The sequence below is a fragment of the Grampus griseus genome (genome assembly GCF_964374135.1).
Source record: "Grampus griseus genome assembly, chromosome: 13".
NCBI classification, from domain to species: Eukaryota; Metazoa; Chordata; class Mammalia; order Artiodactyla; family Delphinidae; genus Grampus; species Grampus griseus.
Genome location: NC_139007.1, coordinates 21584282 through 21605513, shown reverse-complemented (window position 1 = coordinate 21605513; position 21232 = coordinate 21584282). Strand labels below are relative to the sequence as shown.

Here is a 21232-nt window from a genome sequence, read left to right as displayed (position 1 = left end):
GGCACTGTATTAAAGCTCCATCCTGATGGAGCTTATTGTCAAGCCGAAGACGTAGAGAATTCACTAGGCCATTTTTCTAAGATAAGGGAAGAATAAGGTACTGTGAGAGCACATCAATGAAGCAGAGAGTCTGTGGAGTCAGAGCAGGTTTCCCAGAGAAGGTGATCCTGACAAAAGAGAGGTGGTTAGCCAGAGGGGAAGAGAGGATGATGTGAGAGCCTGACCAGTCCAGGGGGTGAAAATCATTTAATAGTGGCTGGAATGTTTCAAAATCTGATGTCACTTCTATAATTTCTTTGTATAATGCTCATCAAGGTTTTTTTTTTTTTTTTAAACATATTTATTGAACACCTCTTTTGTGTTCAGTGGGATCTGGCAGTGAGCAAAACAAGGGTCCTTGTTTTGTTTGCTCAAGGAGCTTACCATCTAATGAGGGAGAATGTAAACAGAAGGAAGAAATTATACTCTGAAATAATATATCACGTGGTATTTCAGGAGCTGACAAAACAGACCCAATTCTCTAGAGAAAAGTGTCATCTGAAATTATTAAAGTCAAGTATCAGCTCTTCTTGGCCATCATGTTGTGCCAGAGAGGGACAACTGGAGAAACGGCTGAGCGTGTTTGCCTGGCCCAGGGAAGCCTCAGCACAGTGTATTATTCTGGGAAGGGCGAGGGCGTGGGGAAGGGTGGAGGAGCCAGCCGGTGGGGTCTGGCTTGCTGTCCTGAGGGTTGTCTGCCTCCATTTTTTATGCAGTTCCCGCTAGAAAAGGTAAAATGCCTCCCCTACTTCCTTGTTAGTTGTTTGAAATTATTATTATTAGAATCCTCTGTGAGGTTTTTTTTTTCTAACTTTGGTGGTTGGTCTTGAAAGCAGTTTAGTGGATCTCAACCAGTTTTGTTTGTTTTTGTTTTCATGAAATGAAATAGAAGAAAAAAAATAGCAAAGTGCACCAAGTTGGAATATAAATTGTTTAATGAAACGTGTATGTGTGTGTGTCCATAGTAGGTTGGGATATAAACTATTTTTAATACATTAGATAAACTGGGTCAAACCTTTTTCTCCTCTTTGGTGAAACTTGCAAAACTGCAAGTAAGAATTTGGCCTGCAGAGTTACCCATTTTGCTGGTGAAAGATAGTCTTGTAGACCACAGGGTCAGTGTGCGGAACTGAAATGCCGGGTGTCTGGACCCTCATTCTGAGTCTGCCCCTGCAGAGCCATATGCTTTGGACAAATTGTAGGCTTTCTGTGAACCTGTGTTTTCAGTCTAAAAAGAGAGGTGGCCTAGGTGAGCTCCTGTGCTCTCTTTTCAGCCAGGATTCTGGGCTTGGTACTCTTTCTAAAACAGTGAGGTATAAAAAGTGAATTGTCTTAAGGTTGTTTGAGCATTTGCACAGACCTGTTATCCATTCAGAGAGGCGGTCCTAGGAGGAGAAACGAAAGAGTGAAGCAAAAAATAATGTACGGCTCACTCCCACATGATCCTGGTTCCCGCCAGTACATGCTTGTCCCTCCCTCTAAAAAGTAGACGGTCCACTGCATGCGGATAGATCTTATGAAGGAAATAATGAGCGTAAAAACGCTTGGCCTGGTACCTGCGTAATAGAGCCTCAAAAAATGCTGAGTTGGGAAAGTGTTGCTTGAGGTCTCAACTCCAACAACTAGGCAGTTACATGGGCTACTCGTCACGAAAGCGAGGAAGGCATGAGTGTGTGGAGAAGCCAATATTGGAGAGGGAGGGGCACCTCTAGACCCATTTTCTGTTTCCAGTTATTGGATCTGCATATATTACATGTTCCCTTACTCCTTTGTGAGATGCCGGGGTGACAGAAGGTATCTTCCAGGTACCTTATTATCACTGTGTGCAGTAGGGGGACATCAAGTACAGAAGAATTCTCCAGTCTCATCCCCTCTGGTATTGGAAGGCTATCCAAAAAGAGTCTCCAACCATACAATAAAATAACAGAACCCATTTATCCCAGTCACGTTTCGGTATGTAGCGTCAGTTTTCTTGTAGGAGCTCAACTCTATTCTGAGATCATAGTAATTAAACTGAGCTAAGTGTAGCAAAAGAGTACATGTTACAAACTCAGTTAAAATTCTCCAGTGAGGAGCTCTCTGCTTGTAGCAGTTACCCTGCGTCCAGCGCTGTGAACAACCCCATTTGGGGCATTGTTAGGCAGTTCTGTTGACACAGGAATACATTTCATATGATTATCATAAAATTGTGGCCTGGAAATTGAGCAGCCATGGCGCTGCATCTCAGACTCACGTTTATAATAAGCTGTAATAAAGTAAACATTTTAAATGGATTTAAGAACAGGCATTACTTGTGATCACAAATGTAAGTTCAGTTGAAGTGCTTTTGAAGCCCAATATAACAAAGCAAACAGATTTCCTGGCGTTATTAACATAATTGTTCTCTGTTGGATTTCGATTTCTAAAGAGTTATTTAAGCCAAAAAAAAAAAAACCAGCAAAAAGAAATGTAAGAATGAGCTACTTTTCCTTTTATTATGTCAGATTAAAACAAAAAATCCCAGATGTTCACTCTCCACTTCCCCTAACTTACCAAATCATTGCCAACCTCTTTAACTGGGAGTTGATATTTCATGATTAATTAGGGGTTAAATTCAGCTGTTTGCTGTGCCATCAGCAGGCTCTGGAGTGGGGCTACCCAGCATTCATCTGCTGGTGAAACTCCAGGCTGTACTGTGTGATGGTTAAAACAGGGACTTAGCCCCCGCCCTTTCCTAAGGACAGACAATGACTAGAATGTCCACTGAACACCGTAGTGGGGGGGACATGACTGTATGTAAATTTGGCACCAATTAGATGGGTAGGATTCAGTTGTTCCTGGAATGTTTCAAAAGCAAAAATGGAAACGAGAGTGGTAACATCTGAAGTGTGGTAGCAAGTTAAAGCGGTGACGATTTGGAGCCCTCGGGCACAGAACAGTACCAGGAGGTGATCGCCCTGTCTTCTGTGGCAGCCAGCAGCTGGCTGTGAGTGTTCGCACCTTGTTACTTTCCAGCACTCCAATTCTGAATAAACCCCCCAAACAAACATCCGTCCTGTATTGTCATTTGGTCAGAGCAGACCCTCAAGCAGTGAGCCAGAGGCACAACATCCACCACTGCGGAAGCCATGGAGCTCAGGGTGGCAGGTGTCCTGGCCTAAAAGTTGGCACAGGTTGGCACTGGTGGGAGGAGCATCGTCGGAGACTCTCACTCAGTGCTTTCTGTAGTCGTGGGGCTGAGCTGACTTAGTCAAAATTCGAGGGAGGCGCACTAGGATGAGAATATCCTGTAACATGCGATTTAAAAGCGTTCCTGCCAAGCATGCCACTTACCTGATATGTTATTTTTATGAAGCATCAGGATTGTGCTAGGTACTTTTCAGAGGAAAGGTGAAAAGCCACCCACCTTATTTTAGTCTTCAGACTTAATTCCATGTAGTTTAGCACTACAGTCCAGAGAATAATTTCGTTCCTCATAGGCGACCACGGCTACCTTATTCAGAATATACTCTCTGGAGGCTTGATAAGAGCAGTTGAGTGGTAAGATATGTGTGTTGGGGGGGGGGGTAAGGGGAGGATTGCCCATGTACTTTTTGCTCTTTATTCCCGCTAGGACGCATTGCCATATATCCTCACCAGGACTGGACTAGAATGAAAACCTAACAGAGTGTGGGCGTGGGGGAGGGAGGGAGCTAAGTGAGAGATTTAATCTGGTTCCAAATGTGAGTTCTCATCTCTCAAAAATTGGGCAATCACATACTTCTAAATGTAGACATCTTTACATAATAGTATTTTTGTGCATTTTACATACATGAATAATTCTTTGCAAAGATTCCCCCCCCCCCCGCCCCCAAGTTTGAAAATAAAAGCAGATAAACCGGTTTCCCGGACAGAAAAGACTGTTTTAAATCACTGGAGCCTACTAAAAATTTAAATAGCTCTAATCATCACTGAAATCGTCCTCTGTTGTGTATTACTCAGCTGAAAGCGCTTTAATTTCACAGACGTGACTTAGGACGCTGAGAACTTCCTTTGTCTACTCCCGCATCTTTTCCCTCCCCACTATAGAGATTTCCTCCTAACTTCTGTCCAGGCCTCTTTTCTCCACACTAGTATTAGCCAACCCATGGCACTGGAGGCTGGTGAGTTTTTTGTCTGTTTGCTCATTTTTGTTTGTTTTTCTCATGCAGCCCGTGTTTCTTACCGTTTCTGTTTTAGAAGATTATATCACATTAAACTTAACATGACCTAAAGGGATCCGCACATTGCCTGTAGTTTATGGTGACTGCAAAGGATACTCCATTAGCATTTAGTTATTTAGTAATTTCTTGATTAGGAGTGAACAACAATAAAAGTTTCCTTTTCCTCTAGCATGAAGGATAATAAAGTATATAAAGTGCCCTGCACAGTGCTGGCTACAAAGCAGGTGTTCAAAAACTGTTCATTCCCTCCCTTTCCCTTCCCCAAGAAGGAAAAAAATCTCAGTCAATAATTTTAAAAGTAAATATCTCTGAAGGAAAATAAATCTCTTAGTTGCTGTACAGAAGAAACTAACACAACATTGGAAAGCAACTATACTCCAATAAAAATTAATTCAAAAAAATAAATATCTTAGGTAAAAACATTAAGTTAGTTTTGAGTACAAGTTACCAAAGTAATGAATTTGCTATTTCATCTGGTTTTATAATCTCCTCAATGCATGAATGTTCACACCCATAAAGATACACTAATTCATAGACATAATGCAGGATGCACTTTAGTACTTAGATATTTCAGAATAAAAGTGTTTGATTTGATGACCTCCAAGTTTCCTATCAACTCCAGAATATTGGATTTTATGAAAGGTATTTGTAGTGTGTTTTGGGAAAAAAAGATCTTTGTTTTTGAGGAAGGTATTTAGGGACTGTGACAGCTGATACAGATAATTTATTGTAACCATTTTTAAACTTTCAACCTCTTCTGAGTGGTTTTTGATATCCCCAATACCTGGAGCTAAGGAGGCAGATTTAAATAAATCCATCGTGAATGTCATTCAGAAGGTACATAAAGATACAAAACAGAACTCCAGGGTTTTGAGCAGTGTACTGTCACTCTGTGTTTGTGTAATGCTTTTGTCAATAATTCCAGAACTTCTTTCTCAAAGAAGAAGAAATATAGTTGTTGAGAAAGCATATATAAAAATAGAAGGCAGTGTGCATGGCAAAGTTACAGCTACTGTGGTCCAAGTATCTCAGTGAGAGTCTGCACTGACCCGAGGTGCTGAGTTGTGAGAAAGGAATCCTGGAAAGCTTTGTTTGCTCAGATGGGTCGCAGTCACCACAGAGCATTATCACTAAACTAAGAAGTTCTGTGTCCCTAAGCTAATGATTCAAAGGTGTTGTGGGTCTGTGCCCATTAATGCTGATAGGGCAAATCAAGTCATTTTAAAGACCAGGTTTACTCTGGAAGATGATCAAAAGGGAAGAGTGTCAACCTTTTTTTTTTTTTTTCCTCTAAATAGTAGGCAGAACAGGAAGGAAATCTTTACTTATTATGGTAGCATTTTGGTTTATTGACACATTGATCCAGCTGGAGGACAGTTCTCTTGAAAAGAATAGACAGGTTTTAAATGGGTCAGTGGAAAGAGATAAAGTTATATGTAACCAGCATGTATTGCTAAAGGAATAAACAAATGAACATTATTGGACCCAAATTGTTAGCAAGTCCTTGGAGAGTAAATGATGGACTCGTTGAAGTAAATTTGAACTATGCATTGACATTTTAGTGACCTGCCTAGCTCAAACATTAGATCCAGTGTATTGTGAACTTTGTTAAGCATGGATATTTAATGACCGGTAACACGATTTTAAGTTAGGTGTTTGTTACTGCCAATAGATAGACCATTTATCAAACTCAATCTGACAGATATACTTTATGAATTGCTTACTTTGGCTGTGAGACAGACATCTTAAAAAACAAGCAACATCAGTCAAGTCTGTCATGGTACTTATAACTATTTAGAAAGAAAAACGTGTTAGGCATGCATATTGCATTTTAGCCTCCTCCCCACATTAATGGTACAGGCAGACCTTGTAGATATTTCGGGTTTGGTTCCAGACCACTGAAATAAAGCAAATATCGCAATAAAGCAAGTCACCTGAATTTTTTGGTTTCTCAGTGTATATAAAAGTAATGTTTACACCAAACTGTAGTCTATTAAGTGTGCAATAACAGCATTATGTCTAAAAAAATGTACATACCTTAATTTAAAAATACTCTATTGCTAAAAAATGCTAACCATCATCAGACAGAGCAGGGTTGCTACAAACCTTCAATTTGTAAAAAAAAAAAAAAAACAACAAAAAACACAATATCTGTGAAGTGAGATCGAAGTGCAGTAAAACTGCCTATAGGCATACAATCTATGCCTATAGATTGTAAAGCTTTCCTTGGTTGTATATCGTTATTATCCCACGTGTGCACTGAACCCGTGATCTACTTATAAATTCTCATCATGCTTGGTACTAAACAGTGCGATACATTGTGCCATAGAGTTTGGCAGTCTGTTTAGTGAGCTGTTAACCATTACCTCACCTTACCTGGCAGAGCTGCCTGTTCTGCCCACACAACCTTTTTCTTTTGCTTGTCATTGCCCATGGAAAGGTCTTCAGTCCAATAATGGCTTCTCATTTGGTCGAGAAATCAGACAAAAGCTTTGCAGCTGTGAAATGCAGCCCATTTTAAAATTAACCTATTGTAAATCCTTAATGATTGAGAAATTCTGCAATTTGCCGTGATGTGTGGTTCATGCACACGCAACCAGAATAGCAAACAGCAGAGATGGTGCAGGTCAACATGGTGGGCGTTTGAAAAGTAAAGGAAAAGAAACTTGATAAGACATCGTGCTTGGTTCAAACCAGCATGTTATGTTCTCCCGCCCTTCGTCTGTCACACATCACTTCACCTCCCACCCACAGGCTCTCCCAAGTGGAATATAATCCTTGGAAATACTTACTTAAATTACAGTTTATTACACAAGAAGTAAAAGCTTCCACAAGTGTAGTTTACCTTTGCCTCCTGTAATACTTTTTCAACCTAGAGCCTAAATTCTTAGGGAAAAGGAGGGCACAGGTTTTTGACTCACAAAGACCTAGAATTTGAATTTTGATACCAAAACAAATTAGCTCTGTATCCTTATGCATGTTACTTAAATCCTCTGGGCTTGAGTGTCCACATCTGGAAATCTCACTGGATTCATATACAGATTAAATCAGATTATAAAACCTAATAGGGATGCAGTATGTTTCTCTGCCTCTTACTGGCTATGAGACTCTTAATCAAATTCCTTAACTCCTCAGTGCCTTGGCTTCTCTATCTGTAAAAACGGGGATACTTCCTAGAGCCGTTGCGAGGATTAAATAAATGAATCCACATAAAGTACTTAGAACAGTGCTCAGCATCTAGTAAGTATTCAATAATTATTAACCATTCTGGCTGACAGATATTAAACAGATAATCAACAAAAAAATTGTATTTACAAATAATGATAAACAAGGTAGAGGAAAAGTTGTACAACTTATACGAGCTAGAAAAATAAGCAGGGGCTATGTCATTTAGTGCTGTGTCATGAGAAGCCACTGATAAGGGGATGACATGATTTGATTTACTTTTTTTTTTAATTGACATTTTTCTTGTTTCTTTTTTGTTTTAATTCATCTTTCAAAATTTACCTACAATAAATTCACTCCTTTTGATGTACAGTTCTGTGAGTTTAGACAAATGCATACAGGTGTATAGCCACCACTAGAATCAAGCTATAGTACAGTTCCATCACTTCCCCCCAAAATCCCACATGACACCCTGGTATAAGCGATCATTTCTCCCACTCCCAAACTCTGCAACCACTGTTCTGTTGTCTGTTCCTATAATTTTGCCTTTTCCTAGGGTATCATGTACATGGAATCACATAGTCTATGTAGCTTTTAAAATCTAGCTTCTTTAACTTAGCATACTGTATTTGAAATTCATCCATGGTATTCCATTTATCAATAGTTTATCAATAGTTCTTATTGCTGGGTAGTATTCCATTGCAAGGCTGTACCAACAGCCTTGTTTGTTTTATCTCTTTACCAGTTGAAGGGCCTTTGAGTTATCTCCAATTTGGGGTGATTTTGAGCGGAACTACTGCAAACATTTGTATTCAGGTTTTTATGCAAACGTATGTTTTCATTTCTCTTGGGTAAATACTTAGGAGTGGGGTCGCTGGCTCTTTTGGTAAGTGTATGTTTAACTTTGGAAGACAGTTAAGAAACTGCTAAACTGTCTTCCAAAGTGGTTATAGTATTTTGCATTCCCACCAGCAATGTGTAAGAGTTCAGTTGCTTGGCATTGTTGTCAGCATTTGATACTTATTTTAGACAAGCTAACAGGTGCATAGTAGTGTCTTACTGTGATTTCAATTTGCATTTTCCTAATGACTAATGATGTGTTGAGCATATTTTCATGTACTTATTTGCCATTCATATATCTTCTTTGGTGAAGTTTCTGTTCAGATTGTCCATTTTTAAATTGTGTTGTTTATTTTCTTATTATTGAGTTTTAAGAGTTCTTTATGTAGTCTGGATACAAGTCTTTTGTCAGAAATGTTATTTACGAATATTTTATCCTAATCTCTGTCTTGTCTTTTCATTCTTTTAACAGCATCTTTAGATGCAGAGCAGAATTTTATAGCTTTAGGTTTTTTGTTTAAGTGTACTTTCTGTTTTGAGTTAATTGTGTGTAAGATGAAAGATATGGGTTGAGGTCCATCATTTTGCATGTGAATATCCAATTGTTCCAGCACCTTCTGGTGAGAAGACTCTTCTTTCTCCATTGTATTGCCTTTGTTCCTTTGTCAAATGTCAATTGACCTTATAATTGTGGATCTCTTTCTGGGCTGTCCTGTTCCACTGATGTATGTGTCTCTCTACTCACCCGATACCATACTGTCTTGATTTCTGTAGCTTTATATACTAAGCCTTGAAATCAGTTAGTGTAAGTTCTCCAACTTTGTTCTTTTTGTTCTGGCTGTTCTAGTGTCTTGGGCGTTCCCTATGAATATTAGAATTAGGTTGTCTATATATATAAAAATTCTTTTGGGATTTTGCTTATGATTATGTTGAATCTGTATAGTTAACATCTTAGCAATATTGAATCTTCCAGTTTGTGAGCATGATATATCTTTCCATTCATTTAGGTCCTCTTTGATATCTTTCTTTCATTGGTGTTTTGTAGTTGTCAGCATACAGATTCTGCATGTTTTTTTTTTTTAAATACCTATTTCATGTTTTTGAATGTTACTATAAATGATACTCCTTAAATTTTAAATTTCCAACTATTCTTTGCTAATATATAGAAATACAATTGGTTTTAGTATATTAACCTTGCAACCTTGTTAAACTTACTAGTTCTAGGAGCATCTTCATAGATTCCATTTATGTAAGTGATCGTGTCTTATGTGAATATAGTCTTTTTTCTCCCTTTCCAACCGGCGTGTATTTTATTTGTTTTTCTCTTAAGCAAAGGAATGATTTGATTGGATTTACATTTGTCAAAGACCAATCTGGCTGCACTGTAAAGAATTGATTGGGGCTTCCCTGGTGGCGCAGTGGTTGAGAGTCTGCTTGCCGATGCAGGGGACACGGGTTCGTGCCCCGGTCTGGGAAGATCCCACATGCCGCGGAGTAGCTGGGCCCGTGAGCCATGGCTGCTGAGCCTGCACGTCCGGAGCCTGTGCTCTGCAGCGGGAGAGGCCACAACAGTGAGAGGCCCACGTACCGCAAAAAAAAAAAAAAAAAAAAAAAAAAAATTGATTGGATGGGGAAAATGTAGAAGAAGAAACCAGTGTGGAAGCTGTTGCAGGAATCTGACAGACAGTGAGGGCTTGGGCTGTGATGATGGTAGTAAGAAAGGAGACAAATACTCAATGTATTTTGGAGATAGAACTGGTAATGCAGTGAATAGGAGGGAAGATAAAAGGGGAAGGGAGCAGAGGACACTAAAGCTTCTGTCACGAGGAACTGGGTGAATGGGGTTAATCATTTATTGAGATAGAGAAGATGAGTGAGGAATATATATGTTAGTGATCTAAGTCAACGAATGAACTTAACTTGATAGAAATTCTCCTCTGTACCCATCATCTAGTTTTTGTACCTCAAGCAAAGTTTTTCACTGCTCTGGTTGGTTTCCACTAAGTGCTAGATATAAGTCTACATATGGGTTTAGAGACTAGGATCTGGGGAAGGATGAATGAAAACGCTATGGGGCAGAGATTATCAAACTTTCTTGGTTCATGTTCCCTCATAGACATTTCTAATCCAAAAGAAATACCTAACAATTCCATTTATTAAGTGGATTGATCCAAACTACTTAATAAATGTTTGTGTCCTAACAGCTTAGCATGTGTTATGGACTGCATAATTTCTTCTTTCTTTTTTTCTTTTCTTAGTTTAATCTGTCATTATATTAAATACTATACTCATAGAATTTTTTAAAACTCCACTTTATATCGTCACATCACACATCTTCTCAGTTCCAGGCAGGTGGGGGCATGGAACTTCTCCTACTTGAGCCACTACCCTCTGGCCCCCATAAAGCTTGTAGCAGTCTGCTATGCACACTGGCACAGTGGTCATCCTAAAACGGCCTTAGGATGGGAATTGCCTTTGTTTCTCTCCTGAGCTGGATGAACTCCCTTGATTCCACATCTTCCTCTTTGTTTTCATTGTTGCCCTCATGTTGATGAAATAAAACTTTGGTAATCTCCTAGAAAAGAAAGTATGAAATACTAAAATTTTAAGAATTTGCATGCATGAAAATGTTCTGCTGTCACTCTTGTTTCATATTTTGTCATGATATAGAATTTAAATTTGGAATTTTTTTAAAAGAAACTTGAAAATGTAATTCCATTTAAGGACCGCGTAATTTCTTAAACCTTGGAATCAGATTATACACCACCAACCTCATTTACTTTCCACATTGATTTTGGTGATACTTGGTTTTTATCAATGACAATAACCACTGAATACTCAGCTTTGCAGAGATATGTTACCCAAAGGAATCTCATGTTGAAAATGCGAACTCCTGCCAACTAATAGTTTGCTTGGTGTCCAACACGTGCCACTGTGTTTCCTGGGAAATTTAAAGTACCCCACAGTGCCTCTCTATAAGGTTGTCTCATTGCACAGTTTGGGAACTGTGGACTTAGGACCTTATTCCAAGACTTTTTGTTTTCTGTTTAAAGGTTTATCTCTTCCTGTTGTTTTTGTATCTCTACATTAAAAACCAATCTCATGTTTATCATCTTTTATGAAACATAGTTTATTTTAGGAATTTTTTATTATTAAAAATTATGAAAGTTAAGCATGTATTATGTAGAAAGTTTGGACAATACAGCAGAACACAGAGAAGAAACTAAGTCATTCCTAACTCCACCATCTACCAATAACCAGTACTAACATGTTGTTGCTTTATCTGCCCAGTTATTTTATATGAAGATGTATTATATTTTGAATAATAACTATAACTAACTCTGATTTTATAAAAAGGTAATAATCTGTAGTTTAGTGGGGATTTCATACCCTGGAATTGTGACTCGTCTGTAATGACCTTTGGGATAAATAAGACCGAGTTCTAGCTGCTTTCTTTTCTTTTTTTTTTTTTTTTTTGCGGTACCCGGGCCTCTCACTGTTGTGGCCTCTCCCGTCGCGGAGCACAGGCCCCGGACGTGCTGGCTCAGCGGCCATGGCTCATGGGCCTAGCTGCTCCGCGGCACGTGGGATCTTCCCGGACCGGGACACGAACCTGTGTCCCCTGCATCGGCAGGCAGACTCTCAACCATTGCGCCACCAGGGAAACCCAAGCTGCTTTCTTTTTATTGGCAACTTTCATTAGTTGAACTCAGGATTGGAGGGCTTGAAGACCCCACCATTCATGAGAGAGAGGCTTCCTGCTACTGTTTCTAACCTAGCAAATGTGAAGTGTGTTATTTACACAGTAGTTCTTCATTATAAAGGTGCAGAAAACACAAATGGATTTTAGGGAAGGAACGTTGTTTGAAGTGATTAAGTCTAGCATGTTTTTAAAAAGGGTAGCTTGTCAAGGGTTTTATTTTCTCTAGTCGATGGATGCACTTGCTAAAAATAATATATTAAGGCCCTACTATAAGGTAGTAGTTCTAAAAGATTGTCTAATAATTCAGGTTTAAGCTATTTGTATTGTCCTGACACCACAAGGAAAACTTTTATAATTCCATTTCATTTCTGATTTATTTGTTGTTTTATTTTCTCTGCCTTCATTCCTAAGTACTAGACTTTGAAGTTGCATACGTGGAAACAAGATTTTTGTTTGAGTTCATCTACTTGAAATACATTTTAAAAATTCACCTTCTGTCACACTACAGAGTTAGAGCTTGAGTAGAATTTTAAATTCAGAAAAGAAAAAATGGTCAATGTAGTTTAGTTCCAGAAAGCAGTTCACAAAAGATGCAGTGGAAACTTCTAAGTATATATATACACACACATATATTCATATTTAGAGTCTCATTGTTACTCTTTGTCTGTCTCACACTCACTCCTCTTTCCCCCTCCCTCTCTTTTTCCTCAATAATTGAAAATTCTGACCAAAACAAGTGGTGTGTGTTAGTACTTTTTTAGCATAGTCTGGACTGTCGAAGAGTAATTTTTTTCTTGTAAAATCCTGGTAGAGGACCCCATGGCTGACTCTAGAGCTGAGGCAGAGAAAAGACAAGATGAGCCTAGAGTAGTAGCTTTTATTGCCAGGGACTAAATGCTAAAAATGCATAAATAAGTAAAAGTGGAAGCAAGTTAAAAGGACACAGGAGCCAACCTGAGAGAGTTCCCAGTGGCTGAAACTAGAACAATTTGAGCAAGAAAATAAATGACAATACTACTTTATCATAAGCCAAAGAATAAAATAAATACCCATGAGTTCTTACTGATACAAGTAAGCAAATAAATAAATGAGGGGAAAAGGCAAATCTTCCTTACAGAAGAAATCCAGATAATAAATGTAGAAGGAATGGAGAAAATAGAAAATTCCATTAGAACGCCACAGTAATAATTGCTGCAGGCAAGATTCATGGATGAATGCTAAAATTAATGAGCGAAACTTTAAGAAGAAAAGGGATGTTTGTCTAGCCTCAAAATCTCTCTCCCAGGAAATGTATTGATCTCTGTGGTGCTTTTAATAAATGTCCACAAATTCTTTGATACCCTTCCTTCCAGCAAGTGGCTTAATTCCCTTATCTCTGAGCAGGGCTAGACATAGTGCCTGGAACTAAGAGTATGGTAGCTTCACAGTAGAGAAACCTGGCAGATACCATCTTCGCCAAGTGATCAGGGTTTGTTTACACCTCCAGGAAGAAATCACGTTGATCTCATCTACCCCCAGACATTACGCAATGAGAAGGGCGCTTTACCTCTCTGGCGTTCTTTCCCAAAATTCATAACCTCAGTCTAATCATGAGAAGACATCAGGAAATCCCAATTTGAGGAACATTCTACAAAATATCTCACTAGCACTCTTCAAGAGTGTCAAGGAAGGTCTGAGTAACTGCCACAGGTTGGAATAGACTAAGCAGACATGACAACTAAGGAATGCAGTTTCCTAGATTGGATCCTGGAGCAGATAAAGACATTAGTGGAAAAACTGATGAAGTCTGAATCAAGTCTGTAGTTTAGCTGATTGTATTGTACCAATGTTAACTTCTCTCTTGGAGTTGATAAATGTAACATGATATGCGGAATATGAACATTAGAGAAAGTTGGGTAATGGGAATCCTGGAACTCTCTGTACTATCTTTACAAGTTTTCTGTAGAGCTAAAATTGTTTCAAAATTAAAAGTTAAAAAACTCCCAGCTTACTGGTGTCTTTCTCAATCCAACGATATTCGTTATTTTAAAGTGTCTCTAGAGCACATTAGTTCATTAGTTCCCCCTCCCCTTCGTACAGTCTCTCTAGAAAAGAAAGATGAGCTCTTGATAACAAAACAGCTCTCACAGAGCAGGGACAATAAATTCTAGGGGCTTGTGCTCCACCATTAGAGACGGAAGCGCATCTCTGCCTGCTCTGAGCGGCATGGTTCAGCCAGCGCTGATGGTTCGCCTTTTGTGACTTGGTAGTGTGTCCAGCATTTAGGTTCCAAAAAGTATTCCTTTAAAAAAGTGCAGAGAGGAGCAACTGTGGTTCTGCCTGCCTCTGTCTTGGGCCCTTCGTTCCAAGTATTACCATTGACCTGCTAATCTAAAATCTTCAGAGGTACTAGATCTGGTTTCATCTGACTGTCTCTTAACATCGGATTATTGGTAGACTCAAATGGTATCAGAAGTGTGGTACTCAGAAAGATGGATACATGAAAAAAATTTTTTCTTCAATATAAAATACACTGTATTTTCTTTTCTTTTCCTTTTCTTCCTTTTTTTCCCCCCAAAACAGTAGAATCTCATTGATCCAATGTAATTATGGGTACAGATGTGAAATCTTGATTTATAAATATTTTATTCTTATTACCTTCAAGCTCTCATCAACTCACAATAGGATAACAGAGCTGAGTATAAAAGGCTTAACCAGATCCTATTTTAGTAAATAATAATAGGTGATGGCTGAGGATGATTATTGTCATAGTAACAAATCAGAATTTGGATACTAAAGTTCAACTCCTTCCCTGTATGCTAATCATTCTCTTCATCTGACCGTTAGTGAAAACTGTCTTTAGTTTGTATACATATGGAAGATATTATTTTAGATCTTAAATCTATTTTATTACCTAAATACATTTATTAAAAGTTAAACATATTTTATTACCTACCCAAATTGAGTACCTTGCACTGTGTCTATCTTGGGAATATCACTGGTGTGATCAGTGAAGAACAATGTACTGTTCTTGAGCATGGAAATACGTTTAGGTTAGTGGTAGGTGCGTGCATTTTCTGGAAAGCCCTATTTCCCGGATTGTTAATGCGTACCCAGGTAGATACACAGATACTTAATAATACTGCCTAATCGCTGTAGTCAGATGGAGCAACACATAATTTATAGCAATTCTGAGACTAGAAACAGAAGAATGGTAAATATGTGATAGAGATGTACTACGATTGGTAGTCAGTAGAAGTGCAGACTGCACATTATTGATAGCCAGCCATGCTTGTAGATGTGTGTGATACAGTTTTCTTGACAGGTATTTTCAAAGTGTACCTTTCCATGTCATCTTGGTATCTTTAGTAAATTTATTTGTACACTTAAAAAAAAAACAATGTTTCATTTCCTAATTTTATATTCAATTAAGAATTTTAGTGGTTGTCTACTATGTGCCAGGCACTTTCATTTATTATTGCTCCAATGTCCCAGTGTATTAGAAACTCCTTTGCCCATTTTAGAAATTAGGAAATGGAGAATCTGAAAGGTTTAGAAACTTATCTGTTAGACCCTACTTATGGTATAACATAAGTGGTTACCTTACCTGAATAAGTTGCCTAACACTTGGATATAGATAATGTATCAGAAATAAAAGGAGGTAGATCCCTAGGAAGGGAGGGAGGGGAGTTGAGACTAGAATAATGAATATTTGAGAATAAATTTAGCAAGTTTGCTAAGTAAGTAGAGCATCACTTTCTTGGGCAGGTCTGATTCCAATACACTGAATGTATTGGTCCTGTCAGATTTGTTGAAAATGCAAATAGTCCAATCAAGTGTAACACTCATTAAGGGAAAAGGACTACAATTTGAAAGTTTTTATGGAGATATGCACTGCCTAATCTGTGAATTGAAAGCATTATTTAAAAATTTGCTTCCCTTCGTATTCCTAGGTGGTAGTGAATATGTGGGTAGAAAAAGGAGAGCATTTCAAATAATCCTAATGAAGTTAACTGATTGCAATCTTCCGTATTGTGAGGAAAAGTTGTTAGCTGTGAAAGACGAGGACAGAATTAAAATATTACCATGACTGGCATTTGATTTGAAACTGCGAAGATAAGCTTAGGTTCCTATTTATGAAAACCATCCTCACAGCCCGATGAAATATCTTTTCAAAGGTTCTGTAGTTGCCATGGATACTTGTTAGCGTTGATAGACTAAGTTGTAATCCATATGCAATCATCTGAGGTGAAGTAACCAAAAAACCTACCAGCTAATATCAAAGGTGGCTTCATCTCTAAATTCATACCGGTTTGGAGATGAAAAGGGTAAATAGCCTAAAGATTAGACTTTTAGTTAATTATCACTGCTTGAAAAGCAAAATAGTTAGGATGCACATTGCCTGAATCAGATCTAATGTTTACTCTTTATGCGTAACTTTTTATCTTAACCAGTAAAGGGGATTTCTTAGATTCCGACATAGGAATTTAGATGGTGTGGTCTTTCTAAAGGTTGTTGAAACCTTCACAGATACTCAGTTTCTGAAAGCCAGAGGGACACAGACAATATCGAAGGCATTGGTCCCTATGGTAACGTATTTGCATTTGGCCCAGAAGTGGCTGGTTTCTCCTTAGCTTCTTTTAATTGCTATATATTGACAACCGTTTTCACGACTATTTATAAGGTGTCAGATTGATGAGCAAGTGTACAAGGGAGTGCGCACCACATCCTTGGGCTTGATTAGATGCTTCGGATGACAAAGAGCTCTGTGTGAAGAGGCACCGAGGTGTTTTTGGCATTTCCCTAATGCGTCTGTCACGTAGTGCAGGCAAGAAGCCTGTCAGATGATTTAAATATTTTCCTCAATTCTCTTTTAAAACAGGTGACAAAAGAGCTAAAACAGTATGACAACAAAATTATAGAATGCAAATTCGAGAACAACAGCTGGGTCTTTATGAGACAGAGAACAGACAAAAGTTTCCCTAATGCCTACAACACTGCCATGGGTGAGTGTGACACCCTCCCAGTGGAGGTTACATGAACCACCCCCCCCAAAAAAACCAAAAAAAACCCACAACAACACACAAAAGCTAAAATGTTAGAACCAAACTGTGCTGCCTTTTGTGGTTCAGCTTTGGGGGCAGAAGGCCGTGTGGACCGCGGAGGGCTGGTGGCAGGTCTGTGCCCCGTGTGGCTCCTGTCCTCCCTCACCTGTGGGCTGCTGCGGGCACCCAGGAGAGGGGTTAAAGGGCAGGAAATCGGGCTGCGGACAGGATGAATTTGTTGAATGACAGCCACAACAAAAGCCATGGTAATTGCAGATCCATTCAAAATGCTGAAGCCATCGTCTGCCAGATGGCAAAAGATGGCATGAGCAGGGGAAATGTAATTTCCAGCTCCTAAGATAGTTTTACAAACAATGAAGAACAAAGTCAATGAAAACCTTAAAAAACATAAAATAAAAAAAAAGAAACGTAAAACCTGCTATGCTGTCCTTCAGGGTGTGCTCTGGGTACAATGTGAGTGCTTTGGGAATTCAGAGTAGTGAGGGTCTTTCATGGGAAACAGCACATATTAATTAGGTCTCTAAGGTGTAAACTACTACTGGCAGCAATTCTGGGTTGCTGTTTTTAGTGGAACTGAAAGAAAAAGACAGATAAAAACCAAGAATAAAGGTTAATAGGATTATGCACTTTGAGTGCTCAGTCAGTGATGATGATGATCGTATGATAAGCTTATGAGATAATATAGAAATTGCCACTTTGAGTTTTGTGGCTTAAAAGTTACTGTTGTACATTCGAAGGTTCTTGTTGGAACTAACGTCTGTGTTCAGACAGGATGCGTTAATTTGGAAAAGAGGAGTAATTAAGCCCGTGTTGTTTTCCTAAAACCAAGTGGGTAAATACAATTTTGATCACATAGGGAAAGGTGCTTTCTTTAATAGTCATTTTGTTGTAATACCTTACTTCAAGCAAGTTACTAAAATGAAGAATAATACGCTCTGCCAGCTACACTGCAGCCTCCCCGTTCGGCGGGCACGGTGGCTGGTGCCGTACACATGCCTCAGTGTGCGCTTCTCTCTGAGAGAGAGAAAGACTGGAGGACTAGAGCGCGCACTTCCTTTAGAAACTGTGCTTAAATATGGACATAGTGTGACGCACTGGGCGAGATCAATATCCTATACAAACTGTTTGGAGGGATCAAAAACTGTAGTGAAGACAGGCTTAAACCCAAATACTTAAAGTTTGGGTCTAGAATTAATAGTAAAGAGCAGCCACCAGAAATGCACTCATTTCGGGGGTGGGGGAGGGAGGAGCACAGTTGAAGCCACAGCACGTCGCCCACGTTGGGAAGATGGAAAGTTTTAGCATGTTGGGACGGAAACATCTCCCCGTGTCCTCATCTCCCTGGGGTGAGTCAGCCGCCTCCATGAACCCTCACACGAAACTCACGTCTCCCTTTGTCCACAGCCGTGTGCAACAGCATCTCAAACCCTGTCACCAAGGAGATGCTGTTTGAGTTCATCAACAGATGTGCGGCAGCTTCTCAAGGACAGAAGCGAAAGCATCATCATCTGGACCCGGACACGGAGTTCATGCCTCCACCACCTCCCAAAAGACGTTTGATTTAAAGACCTGCGTCTGACTTCAGGATTGAGAGGAAAGATGAGTGAGGAAAAGTGCTGTTGCCCCATTTTTTTTGCGACCAGAGAAATTCAAAACAGAGTGTGGCTTGATGTTGATACACATTTGACTTTAAAAAAAAGAAGAAGAAAGTATTGTAGCCAGCCTGTAAATACTTGATGCATTTGTTTCCTCAGTGCTACAGTACATCATGGACTTAAACATTTTGTTTATAGCTGGTAAACTCAGCCTTACCTTGTGGAATCTGAAGACTGAAATATCCAAAGGTTTAAATGAGATCGAAATCAGTGAAAAAGAGGCCTTGTTTATATACAGATAACTTCCACTTTAATTTATAAAGTTAGCAATCTAGAACTGTGAGCGCCTAGAACACTGTATTTTTTAGAAGTTGTATTTCAACTATGATAGATTTTCCTTTTAAAACATTTAGACAATGGCATTAAATATTCTTGCTATTATTTATCATGGATTTCCTACATTTCTGAAATTCTTGTATTCAAAACCAAATGACAAAGTTGTTAAATATTGTGCTATATTAAAGAACTTGGTCTGGCTTATATCATTTTAAGAAGTTGTTTTGGAAATGGAAAAGTAAAAAAGTAAAGCTCCAATTTTGTTAATTTCATCCTTTCTAAAGGAGGTATATTGAATCTTTTCATCGTCTCTTTCTGTTGTTTGAACTGCAGTATCAGCTATCCAATGTATCCACTCTGGCAGTGGTCCCGAGTTACTTCATAGAACTTAGAGACACACCACCCGGTCCTGTGTGTGTTGTTCTCCTGGGAGACTTTTGTTCTCTTTCTTGTTTTTTGGTTTTAACGCCAGGGCTACTTCTGCTGTACCTCAGTGGTAGCACATTGTAAATTACGTTAAAACACACAACTCACTGTGATGATGGGAGTGATATCAGATACAGACAGTGTTGTATTTGTTCCCTTGCACCAAACAGCAAAGGAAATGCCAGCTGACTCCTTTAATTAGAAGGTAATGTCAGTGGAAGAGAATGCTGTCACTAGAAAATGCTCTCCCACTGCTTGATAAATGCAGAGGCAAAGACTAGACATCTGTAGGAACTAAACATCAAGGAAGCCAAGACATTTATTTTCAAAGCCAGAATTCTCTCATCTTCTATTCTGGGAATGCTATTTCAGTTATACATCTGAATTTAAAAAAACAAAAAAGAAAAAAGACATTTACTGATAGATAATGGATTTAAAGAGTGGCTAATTGGTCACATGCCATTGTTGGGAAACTGTGTTCTGATTGGTTTGTGAAGGAACTCTTGAAAATTAGCCTACTAGAAGCTAATGTATTTATTTTTAGAGGTACAGGTTTTAAGTATGTGTATTTAAACAAATTTTCATGATCTGAATTTTATATATGTATATGCATATATATGTGAATATATGCAGCAGTGTATATTCTTCTGCTAATACAGTGAGAAACCCAAACAGGTCACGTAGTAGATTGAATATCTGATAGGATTTCTATATCAAATAGCACAGATGAACCAAACATGTATTTATATTCACCCGAGTTTTAATGTTTTTAAACAAAGTTTCTTCCTGCAGTGCTTTTCTATATGAAATACCGGAGTCATGCTTGGGCTTCTTCCTTTATTGTTCCCAAGTTACGTAATGTATAGTGAATTTATTCAAAATGCCATTTTAGTGTTTCTTTCCTAGAGTACTTTTGTGCGTTTGAGCACAACAGGGATTAAAACATCTGACTGCCGCACTAACTATTGAAAAATGGAAATTGGTCAAGGTTTCGTGGTATCTTGTACAAAGCAGATCTAAAAAAAACGCCTATGCAACTCCAAATAGTCCGACGCCTGCTCCACCAGGATTGGTGGCTCTTTTCACAAGGTGCATTGCTTTCTTCCAAATCCGTGTAAACGCAGAAGGCTCTTGCAGATGTAAGAGCAAGCTTTTGTCAGCAGTCTTTAATGGAGTTAAAATGTTTATGGTAATTGTAACCTTTTAAATGAGTTACGTGAAAAGAGCATCTCATTTTTAATACACCCAGATATTTTCTCCTTGCCTTTGTGCATTTTCCAGGACTTCATTTTCTTAATTTATCTTTTCCTTTCAATTGTAGTGAAATATAATAAGTAGATCCCATTTAGCCCCTGAACACATTGCCATCTGCAGTGTCATAAAAAGTCATCTGGGAAGTCGGGGTGGGGGGTGGGGGTGGAAGTCTGGAGTCAGGATTTGGGACGTCATGAAAGAAACACTTTCTTTCTCAGCCCACTTCATAATAACTGTTTTCTGACACTGAAGTTTTGTAGATGAGGATAAGAAAACTTTACTTTCCTGAGCTACGACATATAACTTTGCTTTCTGTTTGGAAAAGATGTGGAAGACTCGGCTGCCTGGCTGGTTACATTTGCTTTCCATGAAATGCTCAGAAAATGTCAGGACATTCCTTCTGTTAATTGTGTGTCAGTGCAGTATTGTAATAAAACTACTGATTTAAAATAATAGAAAGTGTATCTACTTTGTTTTCCTGGTGATGCCTTTGTGTCCCTTTATATAACCAACGCACTCGTGTCCCTTTTATTGCTGGCATCAGATCCTGCTGCTGTCCACCATACCCATCAAAATCCACCTGGTTTTGTTGCGTTCTAGAGATTAGCATGAAGACTTGGAAAATCTTCTGTTTTCCTTCCTGAGAAA

The 21232-nt window shown here is 38.8% G+C and overlaps 1 protein-coding gene across 1 annotated transcript in view; it reads left to right on the top strand.

Annotated features, from left to right (window-relative positions):
• The window catches only part of RNGTT (RNA guanylyltransferase and 5'-phosphatase), a 221891-nt gene extending 200887 nt beyond the window's left edge, over positions 1 to 21004 (top strand). Inside the window, exons 15-16 of the mRNA XM_082669277.1 lie at positions 16790 to 16913; positions 18378 to 21004. Of these exons, the coding sequence (XP_082525403.1) occupies positions 16790 to 16913; positions 18378 to 18538 (285 nt within the window). The 3' untranslated portion in view covers positions 18539 to 21004. The remainder of the gene's footprint in view (positions 1 to 16789; positions 16914 to 18377) is intronic.
• The last annotated feature ends 228 nt before the right edge of the window (positions 21005 to 21232 follow it).